We start from the raw sequence: 18,565 nt of genomic DNA, 5'->3' as shown, positions 1-18,565 counted from the left end.
TATTAGTTCAACTAATCAGCTATATTTTTCTGGAAATAGTCTTACCTTGTAAGGTCTGACCCTATAGAATCACTTCAGTGAATGGAGAACATATCCACAGAAGGAAACAGCATTACTATTATTTCAGATGGTGCTAGAGTTAATCTTAGGCAAACAGCAGATCGTTAGCTCAGTGTGTTGAAAGCTGAACTCTGCTCTTGGAGGTATGCTGTCTTTGAGATAACACATAAATCCCACATTCTGGTGATTGTCAAATATATAAGACTCTTCATATGACATTAGAAATGGTAATTTAATTTTTCTGATATTTGCAACTTGCCTTCAATTTCTCCTTGACCTTTCATAGTGTTTTCCAACTGATCATTTACTTACTGTTGTACAATGCTACATAGATATCATATGTGATATAAGTAATATTTGCTTTTAAGTCTGGTATGATGTGTGCTGTTTCTGTTCTCATATGCAGACAATTAATTTTGTTCATGCAAGTGCATTTAAGTGTGTTCTTGGTCCCTTGGAATTGAAAGGTCCATGTTTAAGAGTGTATTTACAGACTCATGGTGATATTTTATAGACTGTATAGTAATTTATAATGTGAATTCAATATATAATTTCTATTGATTTTTTTACTTTGTTAGTGAACTGTCAGAATGGGCATATATAATCTTTGCAGAAATATTTTTGCCATTTCGACAGAAGGATATGTTCTCTTTTCTTTGTAGCTCACAACTGTAAACAACCAGAAACACCAAGTCATGCTAATGTTGCAGGAATGGATCTTCCATCACTTGGTTATACATTGATTTACACTTGTCAGCCTGGCTTCTTCTTGGCAGGAGGATCAGAGCACAGAGCCTGTAGGTCTGATGGCACATGGACTGGGAAGGTTCCAGTTTGTGAAGGTAAGCTCTTCTGTTTCCCACTCCATCTGCCATCTGTCATATTTCAGTGCTTTTCTTTACTTGCAGTTGGCACATGCATGCCAACGTTTTAATTGGACCCTGTCAGCATGTTTTTATGAAAGGCAGGTCCTGCTTGATGAACCAAATCTCCTGCTATAACAAAGTGACCTGCTTAGTGGTCATTCAGTGTGTACAGTTTTGAAACCCTCACTCCAAAAAGATATTGAGATACTGGACTGATCCCAAAGAAAATAAATGAACCTGGTGAAAGATTTTCGACACAAGGCTTATGAGGAGAGGCTAACAAAGCTGGGGGTCTTTATCCTGGAGAAAAGAATGCAGAGGGGAAACCTGATTGCTCTCTATATAACTACCTGAAAACAAGTTGCAGCAGGGTGAGTCTTGGTCTTTTCTTCAAATTAAGTGCTGAGAGGAAATGACCTAAAGCTGCGCCAGGCAAGCCTTAGGTTGGACTTTGCAAAAATTTTTAGGAAAAATTAGGAAGAATTGTCAAGCATTGGAACAGGCTGTCCAGGGAAGTAATGGAGGTAGATGTGTAGATGTGGGATTTAGAACTATAATGTAGTGGAGGACTTGATAGTGTTAGGTTAGCTTTTGGACTCTAAGATCATAGAGGTCTTTTCCAACCTAAATGATTGAATGATTCTGTAATAATATTTGAGAAAGATGCCTAAAGTCCAAGAAGATGTCTGATTCATTGTGTGAAATTAATCCATACGGTTTGTTATTATTTTATATTTTTTATGTAAGGAACTGTATACTACTAGAAAGCAAAAGGTATCTACTTTGTCCTTGCTGTTTCAACCTTTAATTTTGTGTCTAATTTTTACTACACTGTCGAGGTAGGACATGAAAAATATCATAGCCAAATCATGGTGAGAAAGGTGGTTTTCATGTGAGATAAGGAATGTACTCAAGTGTAGGAACTGTGTGGAATTTTATTTCCTGAATAATTAAAGGCCTTTTCAGATTACTGTTACCTAATGTTTCAGATGTGGTTATCCCCAGGGCTCTTACAGAGGCATTCAAAGGCTTTGTAGCCAAACACTGCTACTTGGAAGGGAAATAGGAAATGAATAGTTTGTATTACTAAAAAACAGGTGTCCTGGAATTGCATGCCAGGCAAGTGCTGGGGGAAAAGAAAGAAGTGCTTTGGGAATGTGCTAGAAAGCTAGCAACCAAGAAGCTTAGGACTTGTTAAGTAGTTGAAAAGTATTGTGGCAGGCCAAATGTGATTCATAGCTTGTATTTTCACTCAAGAATTTTCTGCTGCTGCTGCTGTTCAAAGAAGTTGTTCACCTCTTATTGTGAACTTCACAAAAATAACTTGGAAATAGATGAAAAGGAATGAAATGTTTGAAGCTGAGAACTCTAAAGGGATGTGTAGGGGAATTAAACTAGAATTTGATCCTTTAAATACAAAATGGAAATCTCAAAAGTCCTACTTAAATATCTGGACCTAGAAACTTAAACTTCATAGTTAACTAGCTTTAGTTTTGGATTTGTACCTCATATTTGTATTTAAATTTTATTTTGTATTTCAAGTTCCAGTTGTGGACTTGACTAGAAATTTATTCAACGTGACAAGGCAAATTAACTCATCGTCTTTTTGTGCTAAAGCGCAATGGAAAATGTGATCCAGATATTTCTAACCTGAACTTAATGTAGTCAGAAAGCACATGCTGTTGAACCATGGCCTCCAGGTCAGCAATGTACAGTGAAGTTCAGTGAGTTTCTTTCAAAACAGAGAGGAAATGGGGGTTAATCAATCAGTAGTAATAGTCCATTAGGACCTTAGGTTGCATTTCAACCCCCGCCCTTGCTTCTTTACAGTTTTAACATACATGACAAGAAAAGACCTTTTCAAAAAGCTAAAATTTATTCTCAATAAAAATATTTTCAGTCCTTGCAAAAATTTCCTTTCTAGGCAGAAAAATACTCAGCACAGGGGGAAGGTAGTTTCTTTTCTTGTGTAATTTTTTAGGACATAGATTGGAGAGAAAAGACCTGTGTTCAAAGCCAAGACCCAAAATGCAAAATACTGAAATCACAGTTGGAACAAGGAGTTGAGTCTGGTGCTACATGAGAGTATTTTATATTAGCAGACAGAATTATTTGCCTTCGTTATGTTCCAGTGTATCCAAATCAGTCTCTTCAAAATAAAACAGCTTCATCTCCAGGAAATTATAATGTCCTAGTGCACTTAGTTTATGATCTTCAGTGGTGGGAGAGTTCCTGCACTGAGCACAGAAGAAATTACATTATCCAACTTCCAGTTCTCATATCACCTGAACAATTGGAGATACTGTGGACAACCTCTTTTGTTTGTTTCTTTCTCTTGCTTTCCTTTAAACAATCAGGGACCTTCTCCTTCAATATTAAGAGATTAAGGCAGCACCTATGGGTTTTCCTCTTGAACACAAGATGTCTCACTCAGTACTGTTGAAGATAGTTAAGTTCTGGAGAGAAATTATTTCAAACTCCTTTTGTTATATGTGTCTTCATTTTTTGGTCTTATTGTAGTCAATGCACTGTTCACTGCTCCTAATCCAAGTGACATAGCCAGGATTAGATGCTTTATGAGAAGGTGTCTTACATATTAGGTGCGTGGTCCAGAACTGTAAATTCAGAAACGTGGATTCTGAAGTAAAACTCTGCACTGTTTGCTAAAAATGGCTCAATAGCATCCAGGTGCCTGATTTAAGAGAATATGGAGGAACGTTCAAGCACTCCTGTGATACTAAGGTTTGATGCCAACTGAAATATAATTTGTATTTGAGTTTTAAACATCATCCTATATGCTTTTTAACAAATAAATTCCATGATGGAAATTATTTTCTTTGTTTCTTTTGCTATTGATTTATCTTTATATCTTTTATTCTTTCAACAGCTGGTTCTAAAATATTAGTGAAGGATCCCAGACCAGCATTGGGAACACCAAGTCCCAAATTAAGTGGTAAGTACTCCAAGGTTTATGTCATTATAAACCATTTCTGTAAAAAAAAATGAAGATCAGTTTAGTGAGATTGCACTAAGTGGTTTAGAATGTATAAGGGATATTAGGCACTAGATTAACAAAGGAGAAAAGATAATTAAATTATTCCCTAATTTTGAAGTCCATCAACCATATGGTATAATTTATATCTATATACAATTTCTGTTTTGTAATGAGTTTTATTCGTTTCACTGAAATCACTGTGTTCCTTACACATAAGCTACTATGCAATTTACCTATTTAGAAACTGTATTACTCACCTTGAAATAATTTAAAGATGTTTTTCAGTTTTCTTTAGTCCTGCACTTTTTTATGTATCGCTAATTTAGATTGCTATACCTAAATACTTAGTATCAGCCTTGCGTTTGGCCTTTAGAAGAAAAAGCTGATTTTAGCTGACACAAGATAATCTCTTGAATTCTGACTAAAGTCTCCAGTTTTAACAGATTTGCTGAAGACCATATTTGGATGTCCTGACAAGAGAAGCTCTCTGTCCACTTAAGAGATTTTTTGAAAAGAGCAGTCTCCTTAACTAAAATTAACCTTTGGCTGTAATAAATCTATTTAATTTCTACTGATAATGAATAAAATTTAAAGGTAGTACTTTAGCATATGGGGATTTGGGCGCTTTTTTTTTCACATTTTGTATACTAGTTCAAAGCAGTATTTTTCAATGATATGCTGCTGAGTGGTGACATCAAGTTAACAATTCAGAAAATTTTCATTTATTTTGTGCAATCCCAATTAACTGCCAATATAGCACATAAAGATCAGTTGTCCTAAAAGTAGGAAAATATATTTCAGGCAGATTACAAATCAACATCAGAACATTTCCACCGTGCAATTTCCTTACTTGCATGTCCTGTATTTACATGTTTTTTCAAGAAACATGCACAAATATACATACAGTACAGAGACAGAAAAACTGGGAAAGCTCCTTCACCATTCATGGCAAAGACCTGTCTTTGTGTTGCATAAAATAAATGATGAAGGAAAACTGTGGTTATTCCAGTGTACCCAGTCTTGGGTTTAGGGGTATCTTGAGAGAGAAAAGAGCAAACATTCATCTCTGCTTATCTGACATGAGATGCCAATGCACACATGAACACAGAGCTCTAAGTTCAGTGTGAATTACTTCAAATAATGTGAAAGTTCTGATTTTAAATAGTGATTCTCTTATAGGGATAGCTCTGATACATTGCTTTGGAAGTGTAACAAGCCCATCCTAAATCACTTTTAATTTAATTATTTGAAAGGTATTTCATGTTAAGGTTTTAAAGATTTGCATGTATTCGTTTTTACGTCAAAGGTAGCTTTTTGTTGTTTTGGTGGGAGTTTTTTGTTGCTGAAATAACATTACTTAAATTAAGAGTTTTTCAGTTTGCTAATAATAAGTATTAAATGTGAGTGTGTAAATCTAGTGCATTTATTCCCCAGCAGACTATAATCTGTTTTAAATTTTAAATTAGAGACTTAATTTGTTTTTCTCCTGGTGAAGCCCAGAATGCTTTTCAGCATTTGAAGACAAGACAAAATTTCTTACATATTTTTTTATTAGAAAAATTGACTAATTTTAAAGTTAATAAAGAAAAGTTAATAAAGAAAATGCTTATAATATTTCATGTCATTTGAATAAAATTATTATTAAAAAATTGATATCTAAATATATACTAATTTCTGCAAAATTCAATGCTAGCAATATATCCCTAGCTGTCTGTGCTAGCATAGAAAGTATTCTACAGTGAGTGGAATATGATCTTCTGTCTAAATCGTTTAGAATTTGTGAAACTGGTTAACTCTGGGACAAATCCATATTTTAGGAAAAAAGCAAGTGAAGATGTAGTTGAGGTTGTGGTTTTCAGTGCAAATACATTTTTCATAAAAGTTCATGCCAGGTTTCTATATTTTATATCTGAAAATTATGCCTAGTAGATTTATAAAGAGTAAAGGAAAGAAAATGCTAATATTTATCGTACATTTTGTTGGTTATTTGACTTTTTAAGTACTGAATATCGCAAAATGTATTGAAACATGTTTCTGTCTGTATAGTTCCTGATGATGTATTTGCCCAAAATTATATATGGAAAGGATCTTACAATTACAAAAGCAAGAAGCAACCCATGACTTTGACAGTCACCAGTTTCAATGCAACTTCAGGAAGAGTAAATGCAACACTTACAAACAGCAATATGGAATTGCTGTTATCAGGTATGGGCTAAGGAAAGCAAATTTCCTTTTTTCTTTCAGTTTTCTGTCTTAAATTGGTTTTCTGTAACTTTCTACATAACTTAAATTTTATTATCTTATCAAAAAACTTTTCATTGCATTTCAGTTCCTTTACAAACGTAAGGATTTTTCCACTTCTTTCCTTCCTTTTTTTTTTTTTTTTTTTTTTTTTAATTTTCCAGGTTTTACTTTATTTGGAGTTAATAGACATTAAGGAGTGGAAGAATCATATTAATTATCATGTTTCTCTCCTAAATATTTTAAATAAATTTCAAGTACTGTTCCTGAGATTTTCTGAATTATAAAATTTCCCCACAGTTGCCTAATGACTGATAATAAATATGATGAGATTAATAAATTTTGACGTAGAAAGTCAGAGATACCTAATGAACATGGAAAGAAATTAGAACTGACACTTGTTAGATTTTCTAAGTAAGAAAAGAGAAAAAGTTGGAATCATAGAATTTTTTAGGTCTAAAAAGACTTCTAAGATAATCAAGTTAACCTAATACTGTCAAATCCACCACTGAACCATGTCTCTGGAAGTGCCAGATATACGCGTCTTTTAAATACCTTCAGAGATGGTGACTCTGTCACTTGCCTGGACAGCCTGCTCCGATGTCAGACAGCCCTTTCAGTCATGAATTTTTTCATAAGATCTAATCTAAACTTCTCCTGGCACAACCTGAAGCCATTTTCTTTCATTTGAGCACGTGCTGCTTGAGAAAAGAACTGAAAAGCACGTTGCTTCAGCTTCTTTTCAGGTGGTTGAAGAGAGGATGTAGTTTATCTTCAGTCTCCTTTATTCCAGACTAAACAACTCAAGTTTTCTCAGACTCTCGTCATAAGATTTGTGCTCCAGATTCTTCTCTAGCTCCATTGCCCTTCTCTGGACATGCTCCAGCATTTCCATGTCACCCTTGTAATGAGAGGCCCAAAATTGGATGCAGGATTCAAGATGTGGCTTCACCAGTGCCAAATATGGAAGATGATCACTGCCCTAAAGCTGCTGACCACCCTAGTTATTATACAAACCAGGATGCCATTGGCCTTCTTGGCCACCTGAGTGCCCTGAAGGACCATGTTCAGTCATGACTAGCACCCCCAGGGCCTCCCAAGCCCAAGTGCAGCCCATTGATCCAAACTGTCCAGATCCCTCTGCAGAGCCTTCCTACCCTCCAGCACAGGAACACTCCTGCCCAATTTGGTGTCATCTGCCAACTGACTGAGGGTACCTTATCCAGATTGTTGATAAAGATACAAAACAGGGCTGGACACAGTGTGAGCTCTGGGGAACACCAGTTGTGACTGGCCACCAACTGAATGTAACACTAATCAACACAAATTTCTGAGCTCATTCAGCCTGTCAGTTTTTCACTCAGTGAAGAGTCCACCTGTCCAAACCATGAACAGTCAGTTTCTCTAGCAGGATTCTGTTAGAAATGGCTTCAAAGGCTTTACTAAAGAACAGTGAGACCACATCCACAGCTTTTCTTTCATCCACTAAATCATCTTACCAAAGAAGGGGCCCAGAGTAGTCAAACAAGATCTGCCTTTCATAAACCTATTTGACTGGGCCTGATCTGATTGCCGAGAGGGGTGTTCAGGAGGGATGCAATGAGCCACAGAATCCATGTTTCTGCTGAGATTTTATTTCCCAGTATTGAGTCATGCTTGAGAGTGGACTGAATGTTTTCTGACTGATAACCATGTTTTTCTTGGCTGTGTGTTAATTTTTTTTCTGTTAATTTCATCCATATGATTTCTGTTATTACATTATTATATTAAGAACAGATGTAGTATTTTGTATTTTTAGAATTAGAAAAGTAAACAGCTGTATTTTCTCACTCAAAACACTCCTCCAAATAAAAGGTTCCTTCTATTAGACAAATGTGCTTCCAAATGCCCTTTTCCACTCTAAATACAGGCATTACACATACCATCAAGTTTGGGTTTTTTTTGTTTTAATTTCCCTGTTCTACAGATAGAACACTGAGATCTTATACACTGAAAGGGTGCCTTAGGGCCAGGCAAGTAGGGATGGATTAAAAATACATTTACATGCTAGAAAGCTGAATTCACCTATGCTCAGTTTGTAGTTTTCTCAAATGAAAAGTAGTTCCCTTCTCCTACATAATTTACTGTTTTGCATTCCATCACTTGATGCATGTATTTGACTTCTTTTTATTTTGACACCTGTGCTTGCTGTAATTATAGGCAGAATAAACAAATCTTGACAAGGCTCATTCATTTCAGTTCAGTGCACTGCTAACACAAAAGTAAGTCTTCTCATTAGCTCAGAGATAATTTATATGTAATGATACCTCCTATAGGGCAGTCACCAATCCTTAATGTGGAGAAGACTTTTGATTTTTTTCAGTTTAGGCATGTACACAATAAACAGGAATTCGAGATAATTGCCAATGGAAGATGAAATCACTAAACATTGTGGTATTTTATTTTCATTTCCAAATTAAAAAATAATCATATTTGGGTTCCAAGTAATTATTCTGCAGGAACATGAATGAGTCAATAATTATGTCTACAAATTAAGTAAGGTTGCATACAAGTCTTCTCATTATATGGAAGAAACTGTTTCATAACTGACCATACTAACTAAGGAAGAACAATCCAATAATAAAAATATATTTTCAATTTTTTTTTTTTTTAATTTTGCAGCAGCTTTTGGAGTAGAATTTGTGTGTGGATGTTCCTATTGTCACGTTTTCTATGCAATGGCTAAATTATATATATTGAAAGTAAATACACTCTTCCTGATTCAGAACACTATTTTCCATTTCAAATCAGATTGCTATCAATGTTCTAAGTAAGGCTTGAAGTAACTGCTATGTATATGGGGTTTCCCTTCTCTCTACAGGCTAAGCTAAACGCTGTTTCTCTTGATACCTTATGATTATTGAAATAATTTCAAAATAGAGTGCATTTTCTAAACAGTGTTGACAATTGGTATCTATTCTTCCTGCTTTTCCTCTTTAAGAAAAGAGATTATGTATTTATTCTCAAAGATGACATTATTTTTCTAGTGAACATAAATATGAATTTTTAAAACTATATTCTACAGGAGTGTATAAAAGCCAGGAAGCTCGGCTAATGCTCCACATATATCTCATTAAAGCACCCTCCCATACATCTGCAAGCAAGTTGAAAGAGGAAAAATGGGCTATGGATGGTTTTGTGAGTATACTTCTGCTACAAAAGGATTTTTTGGATGTGAAAACCTGCATGAATTCAATCATACAAAAAAAAACATAATTCCCTCTCTGAGACATATCAAATGGAATCTTTTTAGCAAGGCTGATTTATTAAATTACATGCAAATTTTCTTGTAAAATGCAGGAGACTAGTCTGAGGGAAAATATGGGAACAGACATAGAGTGTAGGCAAAATTGTAATGTGTGTTAGTACAGAAGCCTTTCTCTTAGGTCACTATTCCAATATATTTAGAAATTTTATCATAATTAAATAGAAAACCATTTTGTAGATATATTATATTCTATTAATGCAATAACAATTTTGATCATTATATTAGCATATGTGTTTTAATTTTGGTCATTTTTTAGAAATACCTTGAAAAGGATGAACTGTCACGTGTGTGGAAATCAAAATAGATAACTCCAATTTAGAATTAGGCCCTTTGGAGTTCTGGGTCTGAGTTTATTCAAAGAGGAAGAGAGTACATAACTGAGATGAGAAGAGGTAAAGGAGAGGGTTAAATAACTCAGGTTTCTGGGAGTGTGATTAAACCATGAAAAGGAGATGCCTTCCAAGAATAGACAGAGAAAAAAAGTAGAGTTTTTAGAAAATAAAGAACCTAAAATTATTTGGATGAGGATAAACACTCCTACATCCTTACTACACCATCTGATTTTTTAAGGAATTTGTCTGTTTTCTTACATCTCACCTATCAGTTAAGCACTACAGGGACACCACTATGTGTTCACATGCCATGTGTACATTGAACTGTTCACAAAAATTTATATATTTTTATAACAAGTGGCACTGGGCACTGGTTGAACAATATTTTTTTTTAAAGATGTAGAATTAAAACCTTAAACCAAACTCATTAATCAATAAATGTATTAGTAAAAAGGCTAAACTCTCTTGTCTTGTACAAATTTTAGGCTTCACTAACATGCTCCCGAGGTAGCAAAAGCAAAGAATTTACCTTCAGATTTCTAAATATACAAAAGTAGACAGCATACTTCCTAAATTCCATATGCTATTTACATACTGGTCTTATTTGATCTTTTTTTTTTTTTTTTCTCTGAGTCTTGGAATAGCAAAAAGAGGCTGCTTTAGCCCGAAGAAAAAAATTCACATAAGAAAGGCACCCGGTCTTCAGTGAAAACATAGCTTCAGGTCATTGCTGAAGATATACTGTGTCTTAAGAAAGGGAAGCTTAAGGGAAAAGCTTGAAGGAACCTACGTAGAAAACACTGAGTTTGAACCTAATAACTATTCTTAGAAGCAAGTATCTGTCAAGTTGTGTACAGTACTTTACTTTAGACTGTACTTAATGCAATGAGAGCGATAATCATAGGGTCACAACCATCCCCTCCCTCCCACAAGCCTTTTATTTTATACTTACATATTTTGCTCTTGTACCAAAGCCTTAGTCAATATTCTTCTGGTCCACGGCTGCATAATTAAGTGCTTATTGACATAGACACTGAGAAAACTCAAAAAGCTTTCAATCAATTTGAAGTAATTTTTATTTTGTTTAAAACTAGTTATTAAAACCTCAATACTTTCATCCTTAGGATTATTTGCAATATAACTTTTTCAATCTACTTCCTAAAAGAAACAGAAAATTATGAAGTATATAAGAGCTTAGAAATACTGACATTTGAACTACCAGAAACTCTAGGTCTTAGTGTTTTTAAAAAATACAGTTAAAGGTAGCATAAGGTGTTACATGTGACCATAAAACATCATGTCTTAAGTTGTGTCTATAACAGTCCTGTCTTTTCCTTGAAAAAGAGGGTGTTTATAATGGGAAATAACAGCTACCAGTCAAGTGTATTAGGATATAGAATAGATTAGCTCCCTTTCAAATAGATACATGTGACTTGCAACAACCTTTTCCCCATTTAATTCAAAGTACTTTTTGTTTACAGGTTTCTGCTGAACCTGATGGAGCAACATATGTTTTTCAAGGATTCATCCAGGGTAAAGATTATGGACAATTTGGGCTTCAAAGAATAGGTATTCAATAAATTCTAATTATTTGCTAGTTCATTGTTCCATATTCAGTTTTATTATATCTGCAGGTATCTGCAGGATGTTAACAGAATTTACATTTTATAGAATATTGAGATATTAATATCTTTAAACTGTCATGTCATTTAAGTGGTAGTTACAAACAAGTTGTATGGAGCTCTAGATGACTTGCAATCTACTGCTTAAAATACATATTCATCTGTAATATTTTGAGCAATTTGTTTATCCAATTATGTATAAAATGTGTTTAGTTTCATATATTAATAGCTATCTAGAAAACCCATGTTGTAGAATGCTCTGATAAACTAATTTTTTGCTTATGCTGCTGAAACACTATTTTACCTAAACATTTGTTAGAAGAGGGAAACTGCTAAATATTTGCAGGTAAATACTTATATTACTTTTAAGAAGAAAAAAGTCTTACTTGATTAGTGTTTATTTCCTAAAAATTAACTTCTTGTTTCTATACTAAGAAAATTTTGGTAACGGAACTCTGGTGAAAACATTCTGTTGTGCTATTTAAGAAAAAGAATTTCATTTTCTTTTCTAATGTTGTCTTAAGAACTGTGATATTTCTCCTTCCATGAGCATTTGAAATATACTGAATTTTAAATGATAAAATACTGTTGGGAATACCTTAGAAGAGGACTTAGTTTTCACTAATATAATGGCTACTTATATTGAGTTCTTACCTTCAGATAAAATTCCTGTATGTGGATGGAGAATTATGTTCTTTCAGCAAAAATATATTGCCCATTCTAATTTTTTTTTCTGTAAAATCAGGAGATTCTTTAATTCTTGGAAGGAAGGAATATAAAGTCAAATCTTTCTCTTTTCACAGTTCTAAGTCACATTAAAATATACTGATCTTACTTTTCACTGTAATTTCATATGCAAATTATGTACTTTGCAAGAATTTTTTAAAATTATCTTTATCAAAACTTTTTAAATGAATATACGAAGTTATTTCCTTTTATTAACTTTGTAAAAATATTTAAAAGTCATCTAGGAAAAATTAAAACAGAAGACTTCCTTGGAAAATTGTTTTGACAGATTATTGCAAAGAAAAAATATTTCTTCATTTGATTTTTGGATGATATGTTTAAGTTTCTCTTCTGTAACATATTGAAGGTATTTTTTATTGGGGTATAATTTCGAGGAAAATAATGATTCAGAGTTAAATCCTGTAAGATTTAATTGTAGCTAATATTGTCAATAATATCACTACAAAGAGATTCACAATCTTTGAACAGATTTTGTTTAGGACACTTACTACTTTGTTATTTCATGCACACAACCTCAAAATTAGCTTCTCTGAAATGAAATATTTTGATTGTTATTCCCACACAATTTTCTTCATATGGTTGGTTGGTTGAGTCTCAACCTTGGATGGTTGTTTGGGGTCTATTTTCTGTTAGGTTTTCTTTTTATTTTTTTGGTTGTTTGTTTTTTTGGTTTTTTTTTAATTTTCTGTATATTGTCTTATATGATCAAGAAAGTCAGAAAACATTATGACCTAAGCAATTTATAAAAGAACCAGTTGAAATCTTGAAAATAATGTAACTTTGAAGATGCATTAGAGAATCACAGAATCAACTCATTTGGGAAAGACCTGAGAGATCATCAAGTCCAACCAATGACCTAACATCACTTTATCAACTAAGCCATGGCACTGAGTGCCACATGCCATCTTTCTTTAAGGACTTCTAGGGTCAGTGACTCCACCACTTCCTTGGGCAGCCCATTCCAATCCTAAACACACTTTCTATAAAGAATTTATTTTATAATGTCTGGGTCATTGTTATAATCTTGCATCACATTTAAAAGGGCTACAACTTTTCTGTGTAGATAATGTAGATAATGTATTCTTCAACCATACAGGAGGTCATATTTCTATTTTTTCATCAATATCTGGCTTTAGCTATTCAAAATTGTTCCTGTCTTTTTCACTCTGTGTATCAATAGCAGGACCTGTGGAAGCAATGAGTTTTCAATTGGCCTTTTCAATTGATTGACCTTTTCCTTGACAGTATGATTGGATTTTATATATGTAGTATTTATTAATTACTCAAATATACAAATAAAACCAGTAATATAATGAATCTGACATATGCATTATTATAAATTTGACATTTCATATCACAGTACAGTAATGTGTTTCCATTACGTTCAAAAGTTTAATCCCATGCAGAATTATGCTGTAAGATATTTACTGCACCAGCGTATGTGTGGTGTTCTGCCAACATGTGGCATCCACATATTAATCAGATATGGTATATATTAAAATTCCGGGTGGCTTCAGCATACAGCTGTATGTATGCAGAAGAACATATGATGTTGACCCAGTAACAAGGGGTTATTGAATTCCAAAGATTATGGAGTGCTGCTGATAACAGAATAGTATATGACTTGCTTTTTCTTATTTTTTTTAGGTCTTAATATGTCTGAGGGTTCAAATTCTTCTAATCAACCACATGGTACAAATAGTAGTTCAGTGGCCATTGCTATCCTTGTGCCTTTCTTTGCCCTTATATTTGCTGGTTTTGGCTTTTATCTTTATAAACAAAGGTAAGTACAAATTATGCATACAGAATTCCTCTATTTCTCTAAGTGTTAGTTATTATTTTTGTCTTCAGTTTTTACTAGTGTAAATAAAGTTTTCCGTAAGACAACAGAGACTTTGCAAAATATGCATGTAGACAGTTCTTCCTAGATCTAGTATAATAAATAAGATCTGGTACAATAAATAAGGAACGAGTTTATAATATGGCATTGTACTTTCATTCCTACCTATTTAAAATTTATAAATTTATCTCTTCATGATAAAATAGATGCTGTAAATTATTGGCATATGCTGAATAATATAATTAGTAGATTTTGTGTGTATTTACAATTAATTGCTTTATTTTTTTCCCATGTAACAGAATCGAGTAACACCCGGAGTAATTTTTTCTTAATGCCTCACCAGTTTATTTGCATTAAAGTATATGCAAACATTATGTCATCAAGACACTTCATTGTGAAACTGTTTCTGCATCCGAAATTATTAGTTCATATGCAATCACATTAAATAGCCACCAGTCTTTTCAGTTTCATCAGTCTAAGTGCAACAGTTTTCATTGAGACTAGTATTAATTCTTTGGATACAGTTAGCTTCTCCTGCAGCTTTAAAGCATTTGATAACTCAAGAAACCTTAATCACTTTAATGCCAAGACAATTAATTGAATACTAACTACCAAAATGGTGATTTACATCTGATAGTCTGGCAATAATACTAGTAATATATGCTACAGGATAACATTAGTTTAAAACATGCACCATCATTTTTAATTAGTACTACTTGTTTTTAACTGCTCCAGCATATGAAAAATTGCCCATGTAATTTTTTATGTATTTGCTATTAACTGTATGGTGTAAGCACTTGTCTTGGCTTTCTATATTGATGACTTACAATATAGTATGCATTTTGTATAGCAGTATAGATCAAAAGCTTTTAAGGATTTGAACTCTGATATTTTGAGTTATTTAGTGAAAAAGAGGGCATTTCAGCTATAAACTTATTCTTGGTAAAATTGTTGAGTCTCCAAAGCAGGGGGGCGGGGAAACCCTCAGTCATCCAACCGGGCAATTACTGTGTCTTTACAAGATGTTGTTGTACTCTTTATAATGTGATTATCCAAGTGGAATGGATAACAATTTGGATAATGGATACAATAACAACGGATAGCCTTTTCTAAGGTTTTTAATTAAGTTTTAAAGTGAATACAATTTTCAGGGATTCATAAAGTCGTTAAACTCCAATAAAGACAGTGCTAATTCTTAGCATAAATGTTGTAAAAAAATCAAGATGTCATATTTAGATCCTCGAATTGGAATTGGAAGCTAAATTCTGATTCCTAAACCATATTAAGTCAGTGAGGAAAACTGCAGTTGGTAATGCTCTGTCTTTCTTCTACAGGACTGCACCTAAAACACAGTACACAGGATGCTCTGTACATGAAAATAATAATGGACAAGCTGCTTTTGAAAACCCCATGTATGACACAAATGCAAAGTCAGTGGAAGGGAAAGCAGTACGATTTGACCCCAACTTGAACACTGTTTGCACAATGGTATAATGTGGTAATGATTTGTCTTCAGTATGGAAATTGACACACAACACAGTGCACACACAGTTCACTGATTTAAAACAAAAAAAAAAAAAGAAAAGAAAAAAAAAATTAAAGCACACTTTTCAGGACTTAGTGGGTCACCTTTTCCTGAGGATGATAGGAAAGTCTGGGTTGTAGTTATTTTTTTTTTTTATTTTGTTTTTCATAAACTGGATCAGAATTCTTCTTTGTGTATGCCACGGAGAGTTTTAAAAATTTTTGCTGCACTCCATGAGTGCTACTCACAGTTTATTTGCTTTTTTAAAAAAGGAGGTTATTCTAAAACATAAAACATATTTGCATATATTGGAGGAGCATCCACTATCAGTATTCTGTGCTTTATAAAAACTATAATAGAGGGACTGGGTTTAAAAAAAAAAAAAAGATATAGGTAGAAAATAAAAGCTATACTTACAGGAGACAATAGGTCACTGATTTCTCTTTAACAGTCATGTGCTACATCTTTCTCATGAGTTTTTATCCATTTTATTTCCTTTTTCAGTCCTTTAAGTATTTTATTTTTCTCAGAACACTTGAATTTCTGAGTCCAGAATGTAGTATTTAGAAATCAGAAAGTATAAGTTAGTCTTTTCATATCACAGAAAAAAAATAATAAATTTAATGTCCTTATAAAATGAGATTTATTCCCTGCTTTACGTCTTGCTTCATTTTCGTGTTCCAAGTCAATTTTGTTTTCTCTGTTTCTATTAACAATATCCACAAATTGTAATGTTTATATATTTGTTTTGTCAATCATACATCTAGACAAATTTTACTATGAAGAATCTAATATGAATTGAAATTTGTATGTGATTATGTTCCTTTAGTGTTGAAGAACATTCAGAAGTGACCATCTTACATTTGTTTCAAAAATTAAAACATAATTTCTTATTTCCTATTAAAAATATTTCCTATTAAAAAGTGCAGTTTACAGTAATATTAGTAATGAAATCCCTATATCAAAAGTAGGAGTCCATTTTTCAGTTCATGTTACTTAAAACTAGGCCATACCCCACCTGTTTATTCCTTCAACATTTCAACAATATGCATGCACAAAGCATGATACTATCCCATTGAAATTGATGGATTCTAAGAGACTTCAATGAACTTTGGATCAGATCTACAAGGCAATAGGAAGGTATAATTTGGAAATACTGTGTTTTCACATCTATTTTATCTATATATTCCGTACTCTATGGAAACAAAACCTTACAGCTCATTTAAAATTGAATATATTACCATAGTGCAATGAAAAAAAAATCAATATATATATATATATAAAGCCATGATTTTATTAGGGACAATCCATTCATTTTAGGGACAATTCAGATTCCACAGCCCTCAAATACAAGTTTTAGACATTCCAGAATCAATTCTAAGGACATGCAATTTTTATTTTTACAGTTATTTCATATCACAATTATTCAGTGGGAACTCAGTAATTTATTTGGTGTAGGTCATTGTCTTCCATTCATAGCATGACTCACAAATGCTGTGTGTTAGCCAGTGTGAATTATCTGTTATTGTCCCTTTCAGACATTAATAATTCTGTGAAAATAACCTTTTATTACCGTAATAGAGAGTGCCTACCAAAAATCATTGTACCCAGGATTGCTGCTTGGATTTCTATAATGTTTGATGAATTTCTTATAAATCATTTTACAACACTTTGTTTTGACTATTCATACAACTCTGTCAAACTGTATTCTACTAAAAGGATGCTGTTTTATATTTTATATCATTGGTTGTTATTTATTCTTGTTTATTCAAATGACTGCAATAACTATTATTCATTCATTAATGTTAAGGTTAATACATTTGAGATCGTTAAAAATGTTTCTTCTGCAACTGGCTACTCCTCTTATATTAATGCATACACTTTTGTAAAGAAGTATATTTTTATGAAAAAGGATTTGTAAAAGTATGATGTAAATTTTCAGTGCAATGTAAACAAAATAAAACTGGACAATTGCTTTTTTTAACCACGTCTCTTCTTTGGAAGATGAGCTTTAAACTTATTAAAGTTGGGAAGATGAGAAAATAACCAAATTAAGAATTCAAATTTGTTATTCTTATGGGTTCTTAAAATCACAATAATTTTTCTGAATCTTTCTGCAAATTTCAGGTGAAGTAAGATTTACATTACTTTCAGAAGTAATCCATGAGCACAGTGTTTAAAGCTATTTATTTGCTAAAATTAATGTTTGGTTTTACTTGAAGAAGCAGTTTTACAGAAAAATAGGCCTACCATTGTCTACCCAGTGGAAAACACAGGCAAAAAAAATTAAAAGAAAAAAGTAATGTAGAAAACTTTATAATTCCTCAAGATTGTAGATAGACTTTGTATATTATTTTGCTAGATATGTGCAGGACGTATTAGCAGGTAGTAGCATTGCATACAATATTTTCTGGCATTAAAAACCCCCAGTGATTTTTTTAATGGCATTGAACTGGAAGGAGGGATGGTAATTATATTACTATAATATTGAAACTCTCTTTATTAGACCCCTTTTACTTACAAGCATGGAAAGTGGATGGCAAATCCTGGTCTGAAATGCTTGCCGTAGAATAACTGGGCATGGCGGAATACTCTAAAATTGATTTGTGAATTTGATGCTCTATATAAATTAAAAATACCAATTCAGGTCCATGTTGAATTTTCTGAAAATTGTGTTGTTAAATACATTAGAGGAAGAAGCATGGATTCAGTGGAAAACATGAAGATTATGTTTTTGAGGAGGAGGAGGAGGTGGTCCAGAGCAAATTGGTTCACTCTGCAAAACAAAAAAAAGTCCTATTTCACATTAGCCAAACTGGAATATGAAGTTAAGCTCTTCATTTTTTTAATAGATTATAGGTTTCAACATATAAAAGTAAATAAAACTTATATCAAATTAGTTCCACAATAATGATAATTAGCTTTGCTAATATACCCAGTTTGCACTTTTCAAGGATTATACTGACTTCGTTGTTATAGAAAATGCCCTATTCATGGTAGAATGGATTTGGGATTTGGTTAGTTTGTTTG

General features: G+C 32.9%; 1 protein-coding gene across 4 annotated transcripts in view; it reads left to right on the top strand.

Moving 5' to 3' along the window:
- Positions 1 to 17,519, top strand: part of LOC116996220 (CUB and sushi domain-containing protein 3) — a 617,877-nt gene extending 600,358 nt beyond the window's left edge. For all 4 annotated transcript variants that reach the window (XM_033059469.2, XM_033059460.2, XM_033059450.2 and 1 more), the window contains 7 exons: positions 723 to 902; positions 3,814 to 3,879; positions 5,968 to 6,126; positions 9,227 to 9,339; positions 11,283 to 11,370; positions 13,818 to 13,953; positions 15,345 to 17,519. In XM_033059469.2, the coding sequence (XP_032915360.1) occupies positions 723 to 902; positions 3,814 to 3,879; positions 5,968 to 6,126; positions 9,227 to 9,339; positions 11,283 to 11,370; positions 13,818 to 13,953; positions 15,345 to 15,504 (902 nt within the window). In that variant the 3' untranslated portion in view covers positions 15,505 to 17,519. The remainder of the gene's footprint in view (positions 1 to 722; positions 903 to 3,813; positions 3,880 to 5,967; positions 6,127 to 9,226; positions 9,340 to 11,282; positions 11,371 to 13,817; positions 13,954 to 15,344) is intronic.
- The last annotated feature ends 1,046 nt before the right edge of the window (positions 17,520 to 18,565 follow it).

Source organism: Catharus ustulatus, chromosome 1 (genome assembly GCF_009819885.2).
Source record: "Catharus ustulatus isolate bCatUst1 chromosome 1, bCatUst1.pri.v2, whole genome shotgun sequence".
Classification (NCBI taxonomy): Eukaryota; Metazoa; Chordata; class Aves; order Passeriformes; family Turdidae; genus Catharus; species Catharus ustulatus.
The sequence above is the reverse complement of the archived record's forward strand: the minus strand, read 5'-3'. Positions and strand labels throughout refer to the sequence as shown.